Source organism: Pipistrellus kuhlii, unplaced genomic scaffold, assembly GCF_014108245.1.
Source record: "Pipistrellus kuhlii isolate mPipKuh1 unplaced genomic scaffold, mPipKuh1.p scaffold_m20_p_2, whole genome shotgun sequence".
Taxonomy (NCBI): domain Eukaryota; kingdom Metazoa; phylum Chordata; class Mammalia; order Chiroptera; family Vespertilionidae; genus Pipistrellus; species Pipistrellus kuhlii.
Genome location: NW_023425515.1, coordinates 106,590,878 through 106,616,768, shown reverse-complemented (window position 1 = coordinate 106,616,768; position 25,891 = coordinate 106,590,878). Strand labels below are relative to the sequence as shown.

At 45.9% G+C, this 25,891-nt stretch overlaps 2 protein-coding genes across 5 annotated transcripts in view; both read right to left on the bottom strand.

Annotated features, from left to right (window-relative positions):
* LOC118723639 (leukocyte immunoglobulin-like receptor subfamily A member 6) overlaps positions 1–25,891 on the bottom strand; it is a 53,509-nt gene that overhangs the window by 20,881 nt on the left and 6,737 nt on the right.
* LOC123652667 (leukocyte immunoglobulin-like receptor subfamily A member 5) lies at positions 5,690–20,589 on the bottom strand. 4 transcript variants are annotated; one of them, XM_045584203.1, is made up of 6 exons: positions 20,122–20,589; positions 19,612–19,825; positions 19,362–19,397; positions 18,900–19,187; positions 18,441–18,746; positions 5,690–5,945 (listed from the first exon to the last, which is right to left on the bottom strand). In XM_045584203.1, the coding sequence occupies exons 1-6, from the start codon at positions 20,191–20,193 to the stop codon at positions 5,809–5,811; spliced, it is 1,053 nt and encodes a 350-aa protein (XP_045440159.1). In that variant the 5' UTR covers positions 20,194–20,589; the 3' UTR covers positions 5,690–5,808. The 4 variants fall into 4 exon arrangements, with proteins under 4 accessions (XP_045440159.1, XP_045440160.1, XP_045440161.1 ...); XM_045584204.1 differs by having other exon boundaries at positions 5,690–5,930; XM_045584205.1 differs by lacking the exons at positions 18,441–18,746; positions 18,900–19,187; positions 19,362–19,397; positions 19,612–19,825; positions 20,122–20,589 and adding exons at positions 8,484–8,786; positions 8,931–9,215; positions 9,384–9,419; positions 9,538–9,657 and having other exon boundaries at positions 5,693–5,945.

Below are 25,891 nucleotides of genomic sequence, written 5' to 3'. Positions count from 1 at the left end.
CAGGAAGGGGAACTATGTCTCTCCAATGCTTAGCTCTCATTTCTATGATGGATCACGAAATAGACCTGAAGCCTCCTGAGAGGCCTTTGTAGGTAGGTGACCCTGTCAGCCTCCTCTCCCCTCCCCAGGGTCTCCTTCCTCCTCAGCCCATCAATCATCTCCCTGAGGTCCTCACCATGGACAATGTCATCCTGGCCCTGGAGACAATTCAGGAAGAAGTGGTTCCCTGTGGCCTGCAGAGCTCAGATCAGCAGGGACACGCTCACCCTCTCCCTGTGCAGCTCAGGGCCATGTCCCTGTGACAGTGAGCACAGAGGGAAATGCAGGCAAATAAGGGGAGGCCCCAAAGTGTGGTACCCTTCCTACCCCAGCCCCTGGTTAATTCCCCTTCCTTGCAACCAACCCAGAGGCCTGGAAACAGGCCTCTGAGTCCCTCCTCCCTTCAGTGCCTTGTTTCTCAGGAAGATCTCTCCTCCTCGTCCCGGATCCCTGTCTTCACAATCAGTGACAATAAGTGTGTTATTGCTCCGATTAGGGGAACAAAACTGATTCTCATTTATTTATTTAATTTTTGTTAATTTTTTTTTTTTATTTCAAAAAGGAAAGGAGAGGGAGAGAGATATAGAAATATCCATGATAAGAGAGAATCAGTAACTGGCTATCTCCTACACACCCCATATGGGGGATCTAGCCTGAAATCATGGCATGTGCCCTGACTGAGAATGGAACCTCAACTTTTTGGTTCATACATAAATTGACACTCGTGTGTCAATCTTATCCTGAGCCACACCAGCTGTGTTGATATTTACTTAAATAGTCCTCCATTGTCTGTTAGGTGTGTGACCTTCACCATCAATGTACAATCTCTTGAGTCTCAGTTTCCTCTCATGCAGCACCTCCTCAAGAACCCAACTCCTTAGAGTATAATAGTTGTGGGGTCTGTGCCACAGTGTCATGGCGGAAGCCATCCTGGTTTATTTCCACACTTGACAAAGTCTGTGAGGTGAACCATGAGTGGTGTTGTTCAGAACTCCTCAAGAATTGTATGATTACTATACTCATGTACAGTTAGAAGGAAGTGTGTTGAGGAGGCCTAGCTGGTCACATCCCTGGAGTTGAAGGAACTAGTCAAGTGTCTCAGATCTGCACTTCTGAGGAAGAACTGGCCAAGCTGAGGAAGAGTGTAGTGGCCTACGGCAAGGAACAGCAGGATTGAAGGAGAGTATGGAGTCAAGAAAGGGCCAGCTTGGACCTCCTCAGGGGCACCTGCATGGTTCATAGCATGAAATCAGTTGAATGCTAATAGATGAAAAGGAAAGGGATAGTAAGGAAAGAGCTGAAAACTCATAATAATTAATGAAATTGGTACAGTGACTGATCATCAGAGAGAGACAAAATAAAAAATAGCGAGGTCTCATCTCACCTGTCAGAATGGCTATCACCAACAAATGAACAAATGATACTTGGTGAGGATGTGGGGAAAAGGGAACCCTGGTTCACTGCTAGTGAGAATGCAGACTGGTGAAGCCATTATGGAAATCAGTGTGGAGTTTCCTCAAATGATTAAAAATGGAACTGCCTTTATTCTAGTGATTCCACACCCAGAAGATATCTTAAGAATCCCTGAAACAGAAGTCAGAAAGAACATACACACACTTATATTCAAAGAAGCCCAATTCACAATAACTAAGATCTAGAAACAGCTCAAGTACTCATCAGTAGATGAGTGGGTAAAAAGGCTCGTACATTTTACATGATGAAATGCTATGCAGCTATAGAAAAGAAGGATTTCGTACCCTTTGAGACAACTTTGTGGGTTTTGGAGAGTATAATACTAAGTGAGACACAGGAGGAGAATCCAAGATGGCTGCACAGGTAAACACCTAGCCGTAGCTGCACACAACAATTTCAATAAAATACAACTAAAATATAAAATGGACATTACCCAGAACTACAGGAAAGTCGACTGACTGGAAATTCTACAACAAGAAGCAAGGAGAAAACCAGAAGGAAGAGCAGAGAAGCTGTAAAAGCCTAAGGTACAGAGATATGCGGCGCGCGAGGAGAGGACGGAGCCAGAGAGGAGGGGCTGCTGAGTGCCTGGCTGGCGTTCCCTAGTGGAAAGGAGATAAAAGCTCTGACTGTGCTGAACCCTAGACCCGACAGCTCTGAACCCCAGTTCTAGGTCAGACCCTGGGGACCCAGGCTCATCCATAGGGAGCTGGGCTGTAAGGCCAGAACCCCGGAGGAGTGGCGAAAGGAGGTCCCAGAGGCGCACACATTGCGCACAGAGAAGGGACGGTTGGCTGTGCCATGGGATTGCCCTGGCGGGAAGGAGACAAAAGCTCTGGACTGCTCTGAACGCCACCTCCAACTCCACTTCCAACTGAACTGAACCCTAGTTCCAGGCTCAATGGGGGAGAGCCTAGACTGTTTGGTAGCAGGTGAAAATCGAGGGCTCCTTTCTCTCAGAGGTGCTTGCAATGAGTACTGAAGGACCCTAGGGATTACTGAGACTCAGGAGCCGCATAGGGTGGGGCTGACGGAAGCCAAGGATGTAGGCTCCACCCTGAAACCCCACCCCATCAGGGAAGCTGCGAAAATGCCAAGACAAGGAAATAGATCACAAATGAAAGAAATGGAGGACAAAAAGCGACTGGATATAGAGTTCAAGTCTACACTTATAAGGTTTTTCAAGAATTTCCTAGAAAAGTTTGATAAAACCTATGAGGATATGAAAAGGGACCAACTAGAATTAATAAGGAATCAACAAGAAATAATAAGGGATCAACAAGAAATAAAGAATACATTGTCTGAAATAAAAAATATTATACGGAGACCTAAAAACAGAATAGAAGATCACAAGAATCAAGTCAAAGATTTGGAACATAAAGAGCCAGAAGACACTCCTCTGCAGAAGCTAGAAGGCAAGAGAATCCAGAAAATTGAAGGTAATGTAAGAACCCTCTGGGACAACTTCAAGCAAACCAACATCAGAATTATGGGGGTCCCAGAAGATGAGAGAGAGCAAGATATGGAAAACATACTGAAAGAAATAGTGACAGAAAACTTCCCCCACCTGGTGAAAGAATTAGACTTACAAGTCCAGGAAGTGCACAGAACTCCAAACAAAAGGAATCCAAAGAGGACCACACCAAGACAAATCATAATTAAAATTCCAAGAGCAAAAGACAAAGAGAGAATATTAAAAGCAGCAAGAGAAAAGCAGGTAGTTACCTATAAAGGAGCACCTATACTATTGTTAGCTGATTTCTCAACAGAAACCATGCAGGCCAGACGGGAATGGCAAGAAATATTCAAGATGATGAATAGTAAGAACCTAGAGCCAAAAATAATCTACCCAGCAAAGCTATCACTCAGAATCGAAGGCCAGATAAAGAGCTTCACTAATAAATAATAATAATAAAAAAAAGCTAAAGGAGTTCATCACCACCAAACCAGAATTATATGAATTGCTGAAGGGGGTTCTTTTGGAAGAGAAAGTAAATAAAGATAAAAATTATGAACAACAAATACGTAACTATCAGCAAGTGAATCTAAAAACCAAGGAAATTAAAAAGAAAACTGATGAACAATATTAACTCTTGAATATAATAGAATCAGAGGTATGGAAGGGGAGTGAACTGACAATTCTTGGGGAAAAGGGGAGAAGGTGATATGAGAAGAGACTGAACATAAATTGTGCACCTATGGATGAGGACAATGGGGGTTGAGGAAAGGGCAGAGAGTGAGTGGGAACCTGGTGGAGGAGAGCAATGGAGGGGAGGGGGAAAGAGGAACATTTGTAATAATATGAACAATAAAAATTTATTTAAAAAAATACTAAGTGAAATAAGCCAGTTATAGAAAGGTAAGTATGACATGATCTCACTTGTATGTGGATTCTAAGGAACAATATAAACTGAAGAATAAAACAGATCTAGAGACATAGAAGCATGGGACAGACTGCGGAATCTCCCTGTGAAGGAGGAGGTGGCTGGGTTTGTGAGGAGAAATTAACTAGAATAAAGGATTTATATGCATATGCACAGCTCAGGGACACAGACATTAGTATGAGGAGCACTGGTTCATAAGAATGGACTGGTGATGCAGTTGCCAATAAAAAGTTTGTCCTGAATTCAATAGTGAGGAAGACCTATCTGTGGAGAGCAGCTACAGCTTTTGAACAGGTTCAAGCCTGGGACTAATGAGAGGGCATTATTCTCTCCTTGCAAAGGCACGTGCCAGTACCAGCACAATTATAGCCAAAGGTTATAGTTTTAACCTTGACCTTATGGTCTGAACCTGTGGGCCCACATGGCTGAGTGATATGGGCTGCGGGAGGTGCAGCAAGTAAACAAAGCTTGATCAGGTGCATGTAATTGAGTAGATTCCAAACTCATGAGAACACTGTAAACATCTTGACCAAGCCCTTACTCTGTCTGGTGGAATCTGGATATAAAATAAAGACTTGGCCTGCAGGCGTTGGTGCTGTCTCTCCATCAGAGAGAGCAGCATCCCACCTAGCTCCAGCTTTATTCCCTTGTCTCTTTTCACCATCCTTCACCACCCCCTCTCAGGTTCACCCATGGCCATGCTGGCTCAGCACACCCATCAACTATAGCATCAAGGTCACTGGCAGATCCAAGTGCTGATACAGATTAGGATTTTTTTTCCAGTTAGATTTTTTTTTTTTTTTTTTTTGGCAGTGATCCTTTCAAGGCCTATTCTTTTGGGGAAATCTATGCAAAGGTGGACCTTTAAAAGATTCATTTCCATGTACATTGGACAATTTTCTCAAGTAATCTTCTCCTGACCCTGTGGCCACATTTGCTGCAGAGCCTTTCATGCAGCTGGCATCAGCAGTGACCCTTGGGAAGAAACACTAAGGCACAGTGATCCTGTCACTCCAGGTGGATGGTTGTTATTATAGCTGGTGATTGGCACACAGACCCATTTACTATATTAACAATGGTGGGAACTATTCTTATTGGGAATGCATGTGTGACCTCCAAACTGATTGATGTAAGTGTATAAAACAAACAAATCTGAATCAATTTAAAACAGGTCTGGAAATTTTTTAAGAGCTACTTAAAACAAACCTTATATATTACTTAAATAAAATGATGCAAACAATTCAAAATTACTTATTTATTATCAAAATATTATGACTTCTGCTCAAGATAGTCAGGAAAGTAAAGGATGTACTCAAATCCTCCCATGATCACTGCAAAATCACAATAAACTACAGAACAATCAGCATTCAGAACCAACTGAAATCTAGGTCAACAGAAGTTCTCAAGTAACGATACAAAGAAAAAGTCCCATGGAGATGGTAGGAGGGGTGGAAATGTGCAATGGGCTGGACCACGTGGAGCAGGTATCAGGGTTTTATTATTTTATTTTACTTTATTCTTTTTGGTTTAAAAACAATCCCAGGGTTATGAAGATACCACAATTTCTTGGGATGGATGTGACTCAGCATGAAGGGATGCATAGATGTGAATCCAAACCAGCCATATGAGATGGACCCTCATGTCAGAGGTATAGAATGAAAGGGCAATGGAAGAGAGTCAAAGAGCACAGGAGCAAGAGACAGAACCCCATGTGGATGGAAGAGGCATCTTCTACCGGGACATGGCCCAAGTTTTCCTGCACCCAAACCAAACCTACCAAGTCCTATTGACTGGTCATTCTCAGCAGACAGTTTCCCCAATTATGGTTTACATTGTTTTTAAGCACCTCCTGAGCTCATCAGATAGGCTCCAAGGATGCCCCATTCTGAATAGTGTGTTGTTGCCTCTGTGTTCACATCTTGGCTGCATCATGGGTCCTTCTGGTGTCATTTCGAGCCTGAAATAGCAGCACCCCAAGGACCACCAGGACCAAACCAGCCACGCCTATCCGGATGAGATTCTCCACTGTGTAGTCTTGGGGTTTGGAGGCTGGAAAATATGGATACGAAGGCCACAAAGGTTAGGGTAGAACCAAATCTCCAGGGTTCTGGTGTCTACCGTGGTTCCCATCTCCCCTTGACATCAGTGTCCCTGTGATGTCTGAACTCAGCACCTGCTCTGAGTCACCTTTATCAGACTTAGCTGTGCCCAAGTACTGAGGGAAATGGTCCCAATTCAGAAACTAACTCAGAGCTGTGTGTTCTGTGTTCAGCCTGAGACTCAAGATCCCATGAATTTATTCCCTTAAATCTGAAAGATCCCCTATTCTCAACAGCTTGGGGCCCAGGGTCCTTGGAGGAGGGGTGGTGTCAGGGGCTCCTGAATCCTAGGAGCACGAAGGGGTGAAAATCTGGCTGTGTCTCTTTTATCCCACCACACCCAGGTCCCTCCTCTCTGGGGTCCACATTTTCATCCTCACTTGAAATTGTTTATCTGTTAATTATTCTATAACTCCTTTAGTTATTACATATATTTTTACTGATTTCAGAGAGGAAGGGAGAGGAAGAGATATAGAAACATCAATGATGAGAGAGAATCATTGATTGCCTGTCTCCTGCATGCCTCCAACTGGGGAAAGAGGCTGCAACATGGGCATGTGCCCCTGACCAAAATCAACTCTGGGGCCCTTTAGTCCATATGCCTCACTCTATCCACTGAGTCAAACCAACTAAGATTTAACTCATTTATTCTACAATTTTACAAATGAATACCCACAGTGGTATTCATATTTATCAAATGGGAAATGTAGGCATATGAATGCTAATGGTGAGAGTTTTTACTTTATCTCAAAGTACAACAAAGTCATAACCAAGGACATCCACACTTCTGGCTAAAACTTTAAGTCACAGAGAAAACCCTCTAAATTTCATTATTGAGTGAGCACAAAAAAGCATAAAACCATGTCAATGTTTTACCCTACCTATAATAATAAAAGAGTACTATGCTAATTACACTGGACATCATCCTGAACATCCTGCTGGAGGAAGCCAGGCCCGGAGTAAAGTCTGGGTCCCAGGTGCCTGTAGGTGGCCAGAGGGAAGTCAGACTGAGTCCTGGGAACTAGAGAGAAGCTGGTGCCAGCACCCAGGGAAAGAAAGTTCTACTTTTGCACGAATTCCATGCATTAGGCCTCTAGTTTTGCTATAAAACCCAAGATATAAATAAAATTATTGACCTCTCCTCATATAGCGATCCATGCAATAATGCTAAAGGTCAGCTCCATGATTCAGAAAATGCACATGGAAGATCTGCATCATTCAGTTGGGTTAATATCCAAATGGGTGACACCAAGAAATCTTTGTAATGTGTATCATGTGGTTAAAGGTCAGAGAAAAGATAATTATAGGGGGATGTGTATCACTCAGAAAAAGACAGCATTCCTAGTAAACCTTCTTGAAAAAGAAGAATAGATTGGAAGAAAGTGGCCATAGTGCTTTCAATATTAAACGCAAATTTGTAAATTCATAAGGTGTGAGGGGAGGCTGTGGCCCATTTTGGTCCCTCATTCCATCCTATTGGATGTGGAGTGAGAAAAATAAGTATGTCATCAGGAATAAAGAAGTGGCAGTCCCTTTGACTGCTGGGGATTATAATTTTATATCAGAGAGATCATCTGAAAAACAGTCCACAGGAAGGGTATCTTCAGGAAGCTAACAGGTCATGATATAAATATGTCCAAACAAGAGCTTTCCTATGTGCACTTACTACCATTTAGAAAATGTACAGGAATCAAACTGCTTACTCACAAATTACTATATTAGGTGTGCAATTCTCTGAATGCGAGCTGTGCATTTACTCAATTTTACAAATAGCTGTCAAAATGCTTCTGAAATTCCTTCATAAATCTCATTTGGAAATGTGCCTGATAAGACTTCATAGAAACAAGAAATTATTCTCCATAACAATGACTGAATTTACTCTCATAGAAAATATGAATAAAATGTTTACATTTAAATATGGACTATTTAATGTAAGTTAAATTGTGAGCTTATAGATTGAAGTATGGCCTGAAGGTTCTCTAAAAGGAGCCATAATAGACCCGTGTGCACAGAAACCCTGAGTAGAGGTGAAGGCACAGAGTCTGGGCAGGAGGCCCCAGGTCCCATGAGCCCTTCAGGGTCCCTCCTTAGCCTCAGGCGAGCACTGGGGGGCTGTGCAGGGTGATGCAGATGGGCAGGATACTTCTTTCAATAGTGAAGAGTCCAGTGGGGCTGGGACTACAGGGACCCAGATTCTGAGATGAAGACATTAGGAGGTGAGTTGTGGTTTGGTCTGTGTTCTCTGCTCAGTCTATTCACATTCCTGCTCATTTCACTCACATCTCACTCGCCTGCCCTACCCTTCATCTCTGCTGAGGTTCAGAAATGAGTTCAGGAGTGGGAGTGCCTGTCTGCCTCTACTCTCTCATGAGCTGGACTCTGCTCTGTGGAACCTCCTCCCCCTCCTTGTTTATTACTGTCACCCACATTCCTAGGGACAGGGCCCTGAGCTGAGGAGCAAAGAAAGCACGGCGCCAGGGCTGCTCACCTGAGACCAGCAACTCCAGGGGGTCACTGGGGTGTGACCACACCTGGGACCTGTTGCTGTAAGAGCCATAGCATCTGAATATCCACCTGTATCTCGCGGTCAAGGTTCCCACAGGGAACAGGGCCTGGGAGTGCCCACTGGGCTGTGGCTGTGAGTCCAGGGTCCAGGAGAGCCTGTGATCTCCTTCCTCAGTCAGAAGGAACCTGTCATATCCCTGCCCTGAGTCACACAGGAGGGTCACACTCCCTCCTGAGGTCACAACAGGACTGGGCAAAGTTGAGAGGTTGGGTTTCCTGTAGAATCCTAGGAGAGGAGGATGCAGCTTGTTAAATGGGCTCACACCTCCATCATGTCCCTCAGGGCTGGGCTGTGAGAGGGAGACACCCTGAGAGCAGACCCCCTTCCTGAGGGCAGAGCCTGAGGCTGGGACCACTAAGGGCTTCTCACCTGTCACTACCAGCTCCAGGGGGTCACTGTGCTCCGACCAGCCAGCAGGGCTGTGATAGTAACAGCGATATCTCCCTGCATCACTCCCTCTCATGTGTGAGATGGAGAACTGGATCTTGTCCCCAGGTTTCAGTGGCTTCTGTATTTTCCATGGTGCTGGGCTTCCCTCTTTATCCAGACGGTACTCCTCAGCCCCTGGGTTCCCCTCACAACAGAGGGTCATGGGGCTCCCCCAGGGGATCACAGGGCCTGGCTCAGCCCAGAGACTGGGTTTGGTGAGGGGCCCTGGAAGCAATCAGGCTGGATCAAAGGACATTCCCACAACCTGGTCCCCAGCTCCCAGTCCCAAAAGCCCCCCCCCCCCATCTGTGAAACAGATCCTGCCCCTGCTGTCTGGAGGGTAGTCTTTGTCCCCAGGGAGAATTGGGACCTGGGACACCTGGGGAGACTCACCTGCCTGCACTGGGGTCCTGAGGCCCACACTCAGCCCTGGAAGAGAGTCCTTATGAGAGATTTGTCCTGAACACTGAGCAGCACCCTCCTCCCCATGAGCCCCAAGTCCTGGGGTCCTGATAGAGCAAGGCTCCCCTCCCCTCTCCCATCTCACCGAGGCAGAGCAGGGCCCTGAGGATGCGGGTCATGGTATCTTCTCCCAGAGGCATCAGCTGAGAAGATGGAGGAGGCCACTGGGCCAGCAGGATGGACACCAAGGCACACCGGTGATGGTCACTGGCTATTAATATTTGCTACATTAGCAGCCAGCAGGCAAGGACACAGCCTCTCCAGCAGCCTGGGTCTCATTTTCATGGTGAAGCAGGAAATAAACCCAGAGCCTCTGGACATGCCCCTTGCTGGTGATGTGACCCAGATCACATCCTTTTCTGTCAGAGCCTCCCCCATGGAGCCTCCTTCCTCTTCAGCCCCTCTATCAGCACCTCCCTGTGGTCCTCACCATGGACAGTGCCGCATGGGCCTTGGAGACACTTCAGGAAGACATGGGTCCCTGTGGCCTGCAGAGCTCAGATCAGCAGGGACACACTCACCCTTTCCTTGTGCAGCTCAGGGGTATGTCCCTGTGACAGTGAGCACAGAGGGAAATGCAGGGCAATGAGGGAAGGAAGCCCTGTGGCCCCAGAATCTGGGTTTTCTTTCTTTCAAATGTTTCTTCATGAACTTCCCTTTTTTCAGCCACAGCCTTCAGCCCCTCCTTCCTGGGGACACGCCTCAGGGTCACTTCCCCCTGAGGGCCCCTCATTCCTCAGGCAGAGCTGTCCCCCTGGGGCCATGGCTTGTCCTAGACAATAAAGGATAGTAATTTGATCTAGATTTTGATTTGTTGAGGAAACTCCCCCCCACCCCCATTTTTTTATACATGTGTCCAACCTGCTTTCTCTGTGAACTGAGCAGTAATTTCTCGATCAGGTTACAAGAGAACACAACCTCTGTAATTTACTTACTCTTCAATGACTTTAACTCCTGGAGGGTCACGTCATTACAGAGATTCAGGGCCCTATGGTCTTAGCTTGATGGTTGCTCTGGAATTTGGTAGGAACCATCCACTGTCCCCATGAGCACAAGTTTCCTCTCCCCAAGTGACTGGGTTTGTGGAGTTTGCCATCAGGAGTCATTGTGCTCCTCTTTGCTTTGTACAGGAAGCACATCTCTTTCCCAGACAGAGTTCAGTTTCACCTGGCGCACACACACCTTCAGTTTTAAGGACAGCTGTGAGCTCCCTCTGCCCCCAAAACCCGCTTGCAACCAGCAGAGCTGGTATGAACCACAGCTCCCACACATATCTGTGCGCATAGCAGTCCTGCTCCCAGCGGGCCCCAAGTCTGGTGGTGGAAGCACCACTCACATACTTTTCTTTATCCTTCCCCCTCTTCCCCAACAAGTTTGAAAATATTTATACATATTTTTATTGATTTCAGAGAGGAAAAGAGAGGGATAGAGAAATGTCAATGATGAGAGAAAATGACTAATAGGCTGTCTCGTACAAGCCCCACACTGGGGATCTGGCCTAGCACTCGGCACGTGCACTGACCAGGAATGGTTGATAGATTATGTGCAACAACTGAGCCAGGCTGGCTGGGCTGATTCTTAAGTAAAGAGTCCTCCATTGTCCATCAGGTATGTGACCTTCACCCTCAAAGTACAACCCCTTGAGTCTCAGTTTCCTCTCATGCAGCAGGTCATCAAGAACTCAACTCCTTAAAGTGGTTGTGAGGTCGGTGCTCTGGGACCTGGTGGAAGCCATCCTGGTTTATTTCCACACCTGACTAAGCCTGTGAGGTGAGCCCTGAACGGCGTTGTTCAAAACTCTGCAGAAATGGGATGATTGCTAAACCCACGTACACATCCCCATCTGCTCCTGATGCTGAGAAAGGCCATGCTCACTGTTTCTGAAGCATGTGGCCATCCTCAATGCCCAAAAGGGGAAGTGGAAGTTCCCTAGATGGAGAGGGAAGCAGAACAGACACCCTTGAGAGGCTACTGTGCCTGGGTGCAGCCAGAAGTCATCAGCGTGGAGTTTCCGCCTCTGTGTGGACAAGAGAGGGACCCAAGGTGGCCACACACAGGGAGGGGATCTGGACTCAAGGTGAAAGTTGGGACAGGGTTGCTCCCTCCTCATGGTTTGGATATGGGCACTTGTGTCTCTCTGCCAACAGACCCAGCCCATGATCAGCACTGAACCATGTCCCTTGTGTGTGTGTGAAATGGATTCAATCCATTCTAACTAGGCATGGGCATCTGTCCAGGAGTGAGTGAGTTCACTTTTGGTGTGGGCCCTGCTAGGCACATCACAGTCAGATGCTAACTTAGGGAGAGAGGAGACCATGGGGCAGGGCTGATCTCACTCAATACCTCTTTGTATCCTGAACATCAGGACAGTCCTGGGAGGGACTCTCTGTGGAGAAGTAGGCATGTGGGAGGGGAGCGTACATAGGAATGGACGTGAAACGGAAATCCCAGGGGGTGAAGGGAGGGAAGGCCTTGCCTCCCATACAACCTCTCCTTCCTCCTCACCCCACTCCTATCTTCCTGTTATTCCTTCCCCTCCCCTGCAGGATGGGGAACCATGGCTGTGCTGGCCCAGCTCTCCCTAACACAGTCATCAAGTGGGACCCCTTCATATGGAAAATGCTACAGATAGGGGGCCATCCCTGAGGGTGCTGACTTCTGATGCTGCTGCTTTCCTGAATATATCAGGCTCCCCGATCTGACACCGAGAAGGTTTGGGCTTTAGCTGACCCAGAAGGCAAAGGTGAATTGTTCATTGCTTTATGCCTTGTACATGTACCCAGAATGCATTGCAGGTACTCTGAGGAACTTGAATCTGGTTATTCCTTCACAAACACTTCCCTTGATGGACAGCAGGACCTCTGTAACATGGACCCGTCGGCTGTAAAATCCAAAGACAATAACAAACATGGTGCCATTTGTATCCTTTTAAGCCCCATTCCTGGATATCTGTCTGTGTCAGTGTTGCTCACCTCGCAACTGCCTGAGGCTGCCCTTGGAAGTGTTTGGGAGCTGAGTGGTGTTGGCCATGGGGTGAAGCTCATAGAGATGAGTCTGTAGGTGCCATGTGCTTGGTGAAGGGCACATTGAAGAAAGCACATGTGCTCATGTCCTGGTCTCCAGCCTTGTGCCAACTGCTAAAGGAAAGCGTGGGTTGGATCCCCTGCAGAAAAGCTAAAGAGGAGGGCAACTTCCTGGACACTGATAAGGACATGGATGAGTTTGTGTGTGTGTGTGTGTGTGTGTGTGTGTGTGTGTGTGTGTGTTTTAATATTTTATTGTTTTTTTACAGAGAGAAAGGGAGAGGGAGAGGGAGTTAGAAACATCAATGAGAGAGAAACATTGATCAGCTCCCTCCTGAACACCCCCTACTGGGAATGTGCCTGCAACCAAGGTACATGCCTTTGACTGGAATCAAGCCTGTAACCTTTGAGTCCACAGACTGATGCTCTATCCACTGAGCCAAACCGGTTAGAGCGAATTTGTGTCTTGATTGAAAGTTTGTGAGATTTTCCTGAAGACAAGTTTAGCTTCTATCTGATTAGCCTACCTTTGAATGTTATGTGACCCTGTGGGAAGTTTTCAAAGGATATGTTTTCCTTGGCTTTTCACACAGTCAATCAGATGTTAATAAAGGGCATTGATCCTCCTTTCATTTAAAATTTTTTTTACTTCTGAGATGCTGCCACCACCAGACAGGGCTAGTTTACCAAAAAGCAACATAGGACCAGTCCTGCTCTCAGATTTCTCTGTTTTTAAGGAGCTAGATGCCCTTAATAATGACACCATTGACCTAAAGAGAGAAAAGAATAATGTGCAAGAGGAAGAAAGAGGTTAATCTGTTTCTAAAGAGGTTAAGAAGAAAGAGGTTAATCTGTTTCTAAAAGTTCTCATCTGAGGACATGCTTAGGAAGAAGGAGGGAGAGAGGGAGACAGAGAAACATGGATATGAAAGAGAAGCATTGATCAGTTGCCTTCTGCATGTACCTTGACCAGGGATTGAATCCATAACCCAGGTTTGTGTCCTGACCTGGAATTGAACCAGCACTCTTTCGGTGCACAGGATAATGCTCAAACAACTGGGCCATTCCAGCTGGGAGAAATATATACTCTTAAACAGAGAATGGTGTGGGTCAGGGTCTTCAGGATGAACTTCAAAGGGCAAATGCTAATCTGCTAAAACTATAGGCTCAGAAACAGCAAGGACAGGGTCTCCTTAATGGGCTGCATGAGAAGGAAGTCTAGCTGCATGAGCGACTCAGGAAAATCAGAAGAAAAGGCGCTGAGAGGCCCAGGTGGTCACATCCCTGGAGTCGAAGGAACTAGTCAAGAGTCGCAGATCTGCACTTCTGAGGAAGAACTGGCCAAGCTGGGGAAGAGTGTAGTGGCCTACGGCAAGGAACAGCAGGATTGAAGCAGAGTGGAGTCAAGGAAGGGCCAGATGGGACCTCTTCAGGGGCACCTGCATGGTTCATAATAGGAAATCAGTTGAATGCTAATAGATGAAAAGGAAAGGGATAGAAAGGAAAGAGCTGGAAAACCAGCCGGGACCGGTTTGGCTCAGTGGATAGAGCGTTGGCTTGGGGACTGAAAGGTCCCGGGTTCGATTCTGGCCAAGGGCATGTACCTTGGTTGCGGGCATATCCCCAGTAGGGGTTGTGCAAGAGGCAGCTGATCGATGACTCTCTCTCATCAATGTTTCTAACTCTCTATCTCTCTCCCTTCCTCTCTGTAAAACCAATAAAATATATTTTTAAAAAAAAAGAGCTGGAAAATTAGAGTAATCAATGAAATTGGTACAGTGACTGATCATCAGAGAGACACAAAATAAAACACAGGGAGGTCTCATCTCAACCATCAGAATGGCTACCTCCAACAAATCAACAAATGACACTTATTGGTGAGGATGCGGAGAAAAAGGAAACCTGGTTCACTGCTAGTGGGAATGCAGACTGGTGAAGCCATGGTGGAAATCAGTGTGGAGTTTCCTCAAATAATTAAAAATGGAACTGCCTTTATTTTAGTGATTCCACACCCAGAAGATATCCTAAGAAGTCCTGAAACAGAAGTCAAAAAGAACATAGACACTCCTATATTCATAGAAACCCAATTCACAATAGCCAAGATCTGGAAACAGCCCAAGGGCCCATTAGTAGATGAGTGGGTAAAAAAACCTGGTACATTTCCATCATGGGATAGTATGCAGCTGTAGAAAAAAAGGGATTTCTTACCCTTTGAGATAGCATTTAGGGACCTGGAGACTATTATATTAAGTGAAATAAACCAGTTAGAGAAAGGGGAACTATGACATGATCCCACTTGTATGTGGATTCTAAGGAACAATATAAACTGAAACATAAAACAGAGACATGTAAGCATGGAACAGACTGTGGAATCTCCCAGTGAAGGAGGAGGTGGCTAGGTTTGTGAGGAGTAATTCATTGGTTGACTTATATGCAAATGCGCACAATTGAAAGACACAGATATTTGTGTGGGGAACATTGGCTCATGAGATTGGACTGGAAATGAAGTTGCCAAGAAAAAGTTTGTCCTAAATTCAATAGTGATGAAAACCCATGTGTGGAGAGTGGCTACAGCGTTCCGATAGGTTCAAGCCTGGGACTAATGAGAGGGCATTATCCTCTCCTCGCAAAGGCATGTGCAAGTTCCAGCACAATTACAGCCAAAGGCTATAGTTGTAAGCTTGACCTTATTGTCTGAACCTGTGGGCCCACATGGCTGAGTGATATGGGCTGCAGGAGGTACAACAAGTAAACAAAGCTTGATCAGGTGCATGTAACTGAGTATATTCCAAACCTAAGGGACTACTGTAAACATCTTGACTATGACCTTACTTTGTCTCCTGGAATTTGGCTATAAAATAAAGACATGGCTTACAGGCCTTGGTGCTATCTCTCCATCAGAGAGAGCAGCATCCCACCTAGCCCCAGCTTTATTCCCCTGTCTCTTTTCTCCATCCTTTACGGCTCCCTCTTAGTTTCACCCATGGCCATGGTGGCTTGGCAGACCCATCGTAACATCAAGGTCACTGGCAGATCCAGGTGCTGCTACAGATTAGGATTTTTTTCCAGTTTGATTTTTTTTTTTTTTTGGGGGGGTGAGAGGGAGGGCAGTGATCATTCCAAGGCCTATCCTTTTAGGGAAATTGGTCTATGTAAAGGTGGACCTTTCAAAAGTTCATATCCACGTTCATAGGACAACTTTCTCAAGTAATCTTCTCCTAACCCTGTGGCCACATCTGCTGCAGAACCTTTCATGCAGCTGGTATCAGCAATGACCCTTGGGTAGAAACACAGAGGCACAGTGATCCTATTGCTCCAGGTGGACGATTGTTGTTGCAGATAGTGATTGGCATACAAACCTGTTTACTGTATTAACAATGGTGGTAATTATTCATATTGGAAATGCATGTGTGACCTCCAAACTGATTGATATAAATGTATAAAACAAACAAATCTGAATCAATTTAAAATGGGTTTGGAAATTTTTTGAAGAGCAACTTAAAAAAAAACCTTATATATTACTTAAATAAAATTATGCAAACAATTCAAAATTACTTATTTATTATCAAAATATTATGACTTCTGCTCAAGATAGTCAGGAAAGTAAAGGATGTACTCAAATCCTCCCATGATCACTGCAAAATCACAATTAAACTACAGAACAATCAGCATTCAGAACCACCTGAAATCTAGATAAACAGAAATTCTTAAGTAAGGATACAAAGAAACAGCCACGGGAGATGGTAGGAGGGGTGGAGATATGAAATGGGCAGAACCACGTGGAACAGGTATCAGGGCTTTATTATTTTGTTTTACTTTATTCTTTTTGGTTTAAAAACAATCCCAGGGTTATGAAGATACCACAATTTCTTGGGATGGATGCGACCCAGCATGAAGGGATGCATAGATGTGAATCCAAACCAGCCATGTGAGATGGACCCTCATGTCAGAGGTATAGAATGTAAGAGCAGTGGAGGAGAGTCATTGAGCACAGGGAGCAAGAGACAGAACCCCATGTGGATGGAAGAGGCATCTTCTACCGGGACATGGCCCAAGTTTTCCTGCACCCAAATCAAACCTACCAAGTCCTATTGACTGGTCATTCTCAGCAGAAAGTTTCCCCAATTATGGTTCACATTGTCTTTCAGCACCTCCTGGGGTCATCAGATGGGCTCCAGGGCTGCCCCACTCTGAATGGTGCATTGTTAGCTCTGCGTTCACATCCTGGCTGCATCATGGGTCCTTCTGGTGTCTACCATGATTCCCACCTCCCACTGACATCAGCGTCCCTGTGATGTCTGAACTCAGCACCTGCTCTGAGTCACCTTTATCAGACTTAGCTGTGCCCAAGAACTGAGGGTGAGGAGAAAAATGATCCCAATTCAGAAATAACTAAGAGCTTTGTGTTCTGTGTTCAGCCTGAGACTCAAGACCCCTTGAGCTTATTCCCCTATAGCTGAGGGATCCCACATGGAGCAGCTATCTGGACTTCATGTCCCATAGATTGGAATGATGGACCAAAATGAGCTACAGCTTCCCCTCCGAAAAATAGCTTAATTCACACCCAAAGTTATGTCGAGGCAAATCCACTTAGTAATTTATATTGACAGCACCCAGGCATCTCCTCTCTGGGTTCTGCATAGTCATAGTCACCTGGATTGTTCATCTATTTATTCTTTCATTAACTCCTTTATTTATTTATTAAATATATTTTTATTGACTTCAGAAAGGAAGGGATAGGGAGAAATAGATAGAACCACCAATGATGAGAGAGAATCATTGACTAGCTGCCTCCTGCACACCCCAAGCATGCAACCCGGATATGTACTTCTGGCCAAAATTGAACCTGGGCCTAACTCTTCATTCCATATCAGACGCTCTATCCACTGAGCCAAACCAGCTAGGGTTTAACTCATTTATTCTACAATTATACAAATGAATACATACAGTGTAGATATACTCACCAAATGAGAAATGTGAGCATATGGGTGATAATGGTATGAGCTTTTGCTTTGTCTCACAGCACAACAAAGGTCATAACCAAGTATGTCTACACGTCTGGCTAAAACTTTCAGTCACAGAGAAAACTCCCCTAATTTAATTTTGAGTGAGCACCCAAAAGTTGGAAATCTTGTCAATCTGTTACCCTATTTTGCTATAAAACTTGAGATATAAACAAAATTATGGACTTCTCCTCATTACAGTGACCCATGCAAAAACTGTAAATGTCACCTCCACAATTCAGAAAATGCACATGGATGATCCACATCACTCAGTTGGGTTATTATCCAAATGAGTGACACCAAGAAGCCTTTGTAATGTGCGTCATGTGGTTAAAGGTCAGAGAAAAGGTAATTATGGAGGGATGTGCATCTGTCAGGAAAAGAGACCATTCCTCGTAAACCCTAATGAAACAGAAGGGATGGGAACAAAGTGGCCACAGTGCTTCTAATATAAAATGCAAATTTGTAAATAGATTTGCATTGCCATAACTTTGCGTGTGAATGAAGCTGTTTTCCGGAGGGAAAGTAGTGGCCCATTTTGGTCCGTCTTTCCATCTATGAGACCTGGAGGGAGAAAAATAGGTATGTCATCAGGAATAAAGAAGTGGGATTTCCTTTGACTGCTGGGGATTATAATTTTATATCAGAGGATCATCTGAAAAACCCACAGGAAGAGAGTCTTTGGGAGGCTCACAGGTCATGATATAAGTGTGTCCAAACAAGAGCTTTCCTATTTTCACAAATTACAATGTTAGAGGTGCAATTCTCTAAATGGGCTATGCATTTATTCAACTTTACAAATAGCTGTCTCCCATGTCCCTCCCTAAGCCTCCCACCTGGGGGTCTGTCCCCAAGAGGCCAGTGTCACTGACCCCTTTTGAGCCCAGGGTCCCAGTTAACACAAAGTACAGTCATTTGGAGCCCAGGAAACAGTTGGGGATGCACCCGAGCCTGTCCCTCACCTGTGACCTCGATGTGCAGAGGGGCACTAGGCTGTGACCACACGTTGGGTTTGGAGCTGGGAGAACCATAGCATCTGTAGGTGCCTCCATGGGAGGGCCTCACGGGGCCCACAGGGAAGATGGCCTGCCATGTCCCAGCATGGTTCCTGGGTTCTGCCACCATGTGTAGGTTCGGGTCAGCCCCTCCCTCCTTAAACAGATGGAAAGGGCCCGATGTGAACAGTGAGCTACAGGAGAGGGACATAATCCCTCCTGCGGCCACCACAGGGCTTGGCTGGGCTGAGAGGGAGGGTGCACCATAGAATCCTGAGGGAGGAGAAAGGGTCTGTGTTAAAGAGACCATCACTCTCATGCTCCAGTTGTGGACTATGAGTGGTGGGGTCCCCTGAGGCCACACTTTATAACCTCTGCCTGTGATCTGGAGCCCACACTGGGGAGGGGACCCATTGTCTCATTTACCTGTCACCACTAGGAGCAGAAGATTACTTGGCTCTGACAGTATGTCCCCAGTGGTGTTATATGCACAGTGGTACAGCCCTGCGTGAGGTGATGTCATGACTTCAATGAGGAAACCGGCCTTATTGCTGGAGTCTTGTGGGATCCTCGTATCCAAGGGCTCTGAGCCCCTCTCTTTATACAGAATGTAGGCACTAGCCCGCAGAGACCCCTGACACCAGATGGTTACGGGACTCCCCTCGGTGATGATGAGACCTGGGTCAGCCCAGATGGAGGGTTTGGGAATGACTCCTAGAAAGGAATCAGACCTGAAATTTCTGTGACGTTCTTCTCCCCACCTTCCCCAGTTGTCATGTCCAGGCCTCTCCAGCTTGGTCACCATTATTCCAAACCTCGTGTCTCCCCAGCTGCCCTGGGGGGATTGTCCTGAAGCAGGAGGTCAGGGGGAAGTGGGGGTAGACTCACCTGCCTGTACCTGGTTCCATGGGCCCTGACACAGCCCTGAAAGAGAGTCCCTGTGAGAACTGTCCCCAATCGTACACAAAAGCCCCAGGCCTGGTCTGAGCTCCTGAGCACTGGGGACAGACCTGGGGCTGAGCATGTCTCCTCCCTGAGGAGTCCAGTCACCATTGAGCCTCCTGGGTCCTGGGGTCTCACAAGGTCAGGACCTGGGAGGGAAAGGTCCCCATCCCTCCTCCTTTCCCCACCAACTCACCAAGGCCCAGGAGCACAATGGAGGTCAAGGCTGTGGTGCTGTCTGCCATGGTCCCCAGTGGCACTGATGATGGATAAAGTCCACAGAGCTCAGCAGGACAAGCAGATGCATGGATGTGACAGGGCCCTGGCTCCAGGTGACAGGTCCCTGTTTCCTCATCAGCCTCACTCTGCTCTCCCTGAAGGATGACTGAGGACACAGCAGGTCCAAGGACCTTCAGGACCAGATATGAGTCTCAGCAGAACCCCCCGAGCTCTGCCTCCAACTCCTGTCCAACCCCAATCCAGAGGGTGACCCTGATCCCAGTACTGATGGTACAAGGTGCAGGGCGCAGGGTAGAGCAGAAGGAACCACCAGTTCCTCCCTCTCACAGAGTCTGTGTGAACTTGGGAGTTCCCTTCTCTTTCCCGAGACTCCACACATGCACGTTTTCTCCCTTCCCTTCACCATTCTGTCAGCCCAGTGATGGCCACGAGCTGTGTCTTCCCCACCCCTTCCCCTGGAGCTCACCGAGGCTGAGAAAGTCAGGGAGGTTCTGGGTCGAGAGGTTTCCTCACATGATCCCCAGTGTGCAGACGACATAAACTCCACAGAGCCTGGGGAACAAAGGCAAGAATGGGCTGTGACAAGGTCCAGTCCCCAAGTGATACGTCACTGGTTCCTCATCAGTGGCCTCACAGGAAGGGAAGTAGCCCCTCCCTGAAGGGTGGGCCTTAGGGGACAGCAAACTGTGGGACCTCTGAGACTGACCTGAATCTCACCAGACACCACAGGTTTTGCCTCTACCTCATGCCAAATGCAAATCCAGAGGAAGATAGCTGTCCCAGGTGAGGAGGGTGGAGGAACAGGGCAGGAGAGGACCCCACCCAATTTCTGGCCCAATTCTGACTCTGCCTTTTCTAGACCTCTGTGAGTTTGTGTAGAACACTTCCCTTTCTTGAACCTCTGTCAGTGCAATTCTCTTCCCTTTTCCCACTGGCTAGGCAATCAAGCAGTACTTACTGAGAAATAACCTTGGCTCGTCATTGTTCAAGCAATTTGTTAGTATTATGGAGTAATAACCCTGGGCCGTCATTGGTCAGGCAATTAGACAGTATTACTGATCACTGGCTAGGCCTTCGAGTAGCTGAAGATCAGGGATCCCTTCCCTGGACTCATGGGGCTGAGATGAATGAAGCAGATGTTACAGATATTTAGGTGACAAAGAGTTCAGTTACAATCTCATATACCCATTGGGAGAATAAAGAAAATGAGATAATGAGGTTCAATGACAGGTAGATGCCATGCAACCCAGATTCTGGCTGAGGGTGTCTTTCTCAGGCATGGACTGACCAAGGCATGAGCAGGGAGAAGCCCAGAGATGGTGGTGCTGGTGGGTGATTGTCTTTGACCAAAAAATCTCGAGCTGTGGTCAGAAGTGAGAGCAGTCAGGCAAAGGTGAAGGCTAGTCATACAGGTCTAGTGAACCACGCAAATATTTGGGATTTTTTAGCTCCAAGTCAATGGGATAAATTTAAATCAACATATTGTATGAAAAGATTTCTGATTTAAAAAGGCAACCACGATATGAAAATGCCATGCAGAATGGCTCTATTGATTGTTAATGCTATTGATAATAAAATTCCAACGTTCACCTGGCCCCTGGATGGTCTGTTGGTCAGTATCTTAAGTTATTGATGTGGTTTTTGCGTATAACTCTTACACAAACCTTTAACACAAAGTCTTTCAGTTGAGTCAGATGAAACAGGATGGGTCTTGGTCCCACAGGTTGCAAAGGAGGTGGCTTTGTTCAGAGGGAGAAAGAGAAAGAGAGAGAGTGTGTTCCTCTTATGCATTCATTGCTTGATTCTTTTATGTGGCCTTACCAGAGATTGAACTTGCCACCTTGGGATATCAGGATGACGCTCCAACCAACTGAATCACCTTACTGCATAGAATTTTCCAACAGCTCCATTTCGGAGTGTAGTTTGGTGTGGAGGGGAGTGTGGGTTACTGGGTGAGTTGGGTTGTGGAGGGAGAGTCGTGTTTGCTGGGGCTGGTGAGTTTAGCTCAACCTGACCATTCACAGCCTTGAATATCAGATGTGCAACTTGGATCTCTTTTGAAGGTGGAAACTGGTGAAGGGGTGCAGCAGGCAGACTCAGACCAAATGGGGCTATAGGAAGGATCCTCAGAAGGTGGGGAAAAGAGATAAGAGGAAAAAAAGTAGGGTCTAGGTTGGAGTAACAGGAAGGAGGCTGATTGGATGACATAGAAGAGACATCTTGAATCTGTGGTGGGTGGGGGGCACTGCTCAGAAGCGCTCAATGAGGAACATAGAGTGAGCTGATGGTCTCTTTGAAGTGCTCCATTGAGGAAGTGAAGGATGCTCCACTCTCCTTGGTGCCTGGAGGAGCCAGTGGGGCTGTCCCAGGGAGGACACCCCAGGGAAGAGGGAGGCCTGGGAGATGCTTAGGAGACTGATCTCCATTTCTCAGAGGAAATCAGGGCCCCACTGGGACTGTGAACTTTCCCCACACACTTCCCTTCGCTGACTTCCTGTTTCTGTAGATCAGCACCATCTTTTTCTCCATGGCTCTCCTTGGAAACCTCTGAGTCATTGCTGCCTCCTCTGGGCCCCTTCTCCCCTGAGCAGAGCTCCTCCCTCACACTGATAATTCTGTTTCCTGCACTGGGCAAGCACCCACATGGGAGGCAACCCGGATTTCAACATGGACACAGACAGACTCGGGGACCTGCCACAATTTATGTTATTGATCTCCCAGCAAAGGACAATGATGTCAATGAAGAAAAAACGGGTTTGAGGAAATAATCAGCTATTTCACAAATTTGCTGAAAGTCATACATTTACATGTTTAAGGAACCCAGTTATATATCTTCATGTCCATGGCGACATTGGTCATGATCAAACTGTCAAGCTAGTAGAAATATATTGCAAAGGTCCAGAGAAAAAAGGCACATATCATACAGAAGAAAGATGATTGGAGTGATTACAGATTTCTTATCAGAAACCATTGTGGTTGGAATATTTTTTTAAATTTCTTTATTGATTAAGGTATCACATATTTGTCCTCAACCCCCCATTCCAATCCCCCACCCCTCCCCACTCATGCCCTACCCCCCTATTGTCCTTGATCACTGGTTAGGCATATATGTATGCACATAACTCCTTTGGCTGATCTCTCCTTTTTATCCCCACCCTCCCTTTGAGGTCCAATGGTCTGACCCATGGCTCCTTATCTCTGAGTCTGTTCTTGTTCATCAGTCTTGTTGTTCACCATTTCCCCTAGATGAGTGAAATAATTTTTAAAGTCCTGGGAAATGAGAAGAGCCAACCTGGAATTCCTCTGGATGTATTCTTCAGGAATGGATGCAAAATATTCTCAGAGGAAGGAACACTGAGCAAATTTATTGCCAGCAGATGTGCTTAAAAGCAGTGATAAGTTATTCTGGCAGAAAGGAAAATATCCTAGAGGGACACTTGGAAATTCAAGAATAAACAGAGAACAAAACTATCTAAATCACATGTGTCAAACACAAGGCCCGCGGGCCAAATCCGTCCCGCCAGGCCTTGCAATGTGGCCCGCACCGCGCTGTCATCACTGCACTCCGCTGCGTTTCCATCACAATGACAGTTTATGACTGTTCAGTAAACCATTTGGCCCGTGATTTAGGCTGGATTTTAGATTTTGGCCCCTTCTCTGATTGAGTTCGACATCCCTAATAAATAAATAGCTAAGTAAACGTCATAACATATTTTTCTCTTCTAATGTTTAAAAAAATATGCATAGTTGCCGAAAGCAAATAATAAGTCTGGTGGGGTGTGTAATGTATGTAGAAGTAATACGTGTCACAACTATAGCATAAAATGGTGAGGGTAGAAGGACCTACATGGCTGTAAAGCTTTTGTATTTTACTTGAAGAAGTAAAATGTGAACTCTGTGTAGAATTTGTGAAATTGGGTGTCTATATTGTAATACCACAGCCCGTTCAAAAAACATCATGCATAGAGTTATAATTAGAATACCAGTAAATACATTAGAATGGAATACTAGAAAAAAGAGCAAACAAACAAACAAAACAAAAAACCTAAAAAAAAACTAAAAAGAGGAACAGTAAGGGAAAAACAGAAGAGCAAATAACAGGGGTGACATGCAGAAACAATGAATAATATGGGACACCTAACAACAACATGCTGATAATCACATTAACTATAAATGCTGAAAGCAGTTAAATGACAGATATTTTAAAAATATTTTTTAAGGATGGAAATATGATATTTTTATTTTTTTTAATTTTTAAATTATATTTTTTATTGTTGGTAGTATTACAGATATATCCAATTTTCTCCTCCTCTATCCCCTCCTCCAAGCCCCTAACTACTCTCCCCGGTCTTCACTTTGCCTGTATCCATGGGCTATGCATATAAGTATATAAGTTCATATATATATATATATATATATATATATATATATATATATATATTAAGGTATTACATATTTGTCCTCAACCCCCCATTCCAATTCCCACCCCTTCCCACTCAAGCCCCCACACCCCTATTGTCCTTGACCACTGGTTAGGCTCATATGTATGCACATAAGTCCTTTGGTTGATCTCTCCCTTTTATCCACACCCTTCCTTTGAGGTCCAACAGTCTGACCCATGGCTCCTTATCTCTGGGTCTGTTCTTGTTCATCAGTCTGTTGTTCACTATTTCTCCTAGATGAGTGAGATCATGTCCTACTGAAAATATACTTATAAAAATAAAAAATGAGACAAGCAATAATCATTATGCTGAAAGCATATGAATCAGTCTGTAGTAAGTTTCTTTCTGGGCCAATAGTTCTTTTGAGACCCAATTTCAAAGTCAAACAGTTCCTTATGTGTACATGTCAGCAATGATATTTCAGATCTGGATTAATAGCAAGACACCCATGAAAAACATAGATGGTGTCAGAACAAGCCAGAGGAAAATCATTTGGGCAAAAAATGAAAAAGGATCCTGTCAAATTTATAGAAAATATTCTTTTATTAACTTTTGGTTGAGAATATGTTTGTATATTTTCTCTCTCTCTCTCTCTCTCTCTCTCTCTCTCTCTCTCTCACTCTCTCTCAAAATCAATAAAAATGTATCTCCATGTGTGAGAATTAATAGAAAAAAAATAAAAAAATAAAGTTAACCTCTTGTCAACCAGAAACAGTTGGCTCTAACTTGCTGATTCAGCCCCAAAATCTCTGCCATTGCCCTGGCTGATTTTGCTCAGTGGATAGAGCATTAGCCTTCGGACTGAAGGATCCTGGGTTCGATTCCAGTCAAGGGCATATACCTGGGTTTCTGGCTGGATCCGCAGGAGAGACGGGGGATGTGGGGAGTGCAGAAGACCCTGTGTGTGGGGCCATGAGGTTCCAGGTAAACCAGGAGTGAGTTACAGCAGGACGACCTGGGGGCCCAGAGGGAAGGTCAGTGTGGATGCTGCTGAGACACAGGTGAGGTGGGACAGGGAAGTGTCCACTGGATTAAACAGGTGGCCTGGACAGGAGCAAGGGGTCTCACCTGAGGGTCCAGCTCCACGCTCTCCCAAGGCTGGTCCTTCATGGCAGCATCTGCTGGGGCAAAACAGGAGGGTGTCTCCTAGGAGATCCCCAAAATCACAGGCTGCAGACCCTGCCTGCTCCCAGATGGGCCACTAACCCAGGGTGAGGTGCAGAGCCAGGTCAGGCAGTGTGCATCTCAGTCCTTCTCACCCTTGGCCCCGCAGCCTCCCATCTGATCCCTCCCCCATCATCTCCCAAAAACCCTGTGACACCCCCGCCCAGGCAGCTGTCTCTTCCTCTCACAGAGGTGCTCTTCCTGGGTGTCCACAGCTGGGCTGGAGCTGGGGTGGGGGTGGGGGGGGGGAAAGACAGGAGAGTTAGGGGCAGAGCTGGGCCACAGGATGTGGATGTTTGGGGACTTTGGGGCAGGAATTACCTGATCTGCTGGCCTCTGTCCTTGGGCTCTGGGTGTGTGGTCCCTGCAGGAGGTTGGACATAAGCCCCTCTCTGGGCTGGTCAAGAGGGACAGTGTCAACCTTGGGAGGTTAGAAACAAACCCTGTCCCCAGGCCCAGCCCTGTGATTCCACTGAAAATGAGGGAACCTTACCTTAACATACGTACCCTGTGTGCAAGTTTCCTATTTCATGGCATTGACAATAATGGAAGATTACCTTAGATACATATATCTGTGCTGACATTGAGTGTTTTTTCTCTACATTTTCTGATTTGAGCTTCTGGAGAAAT

What these genes read in the sequence shown, in the direction of transcription:
- LOC123652667 (XM_045584203.1), bottom strand. Translation starts at nt 20,193, where the DNA reads ATGTCGTCTGCACACTGGGGATCATGTGAGGAAACCTCTCGACCCAGA. An exon ending in CATTGTGCTCCTGGGCCTTG is followed by an intron (nt 19,398 to 19,611) that starts GTGAGTTGGTGG and finishes ACTCTCTTTCAG; the next exon opens with GGCTGTGTCAGGGCCCATGG. An exon ending in ATGGAACCAGGTACAGGCAG is followed by an intron (nt 19,188 to 19,361) that starts GTGAGTCTACCC and finishes ATTCCTTTCTAG; the next exon opens with GAGTCATTCCCAAACCCTCC.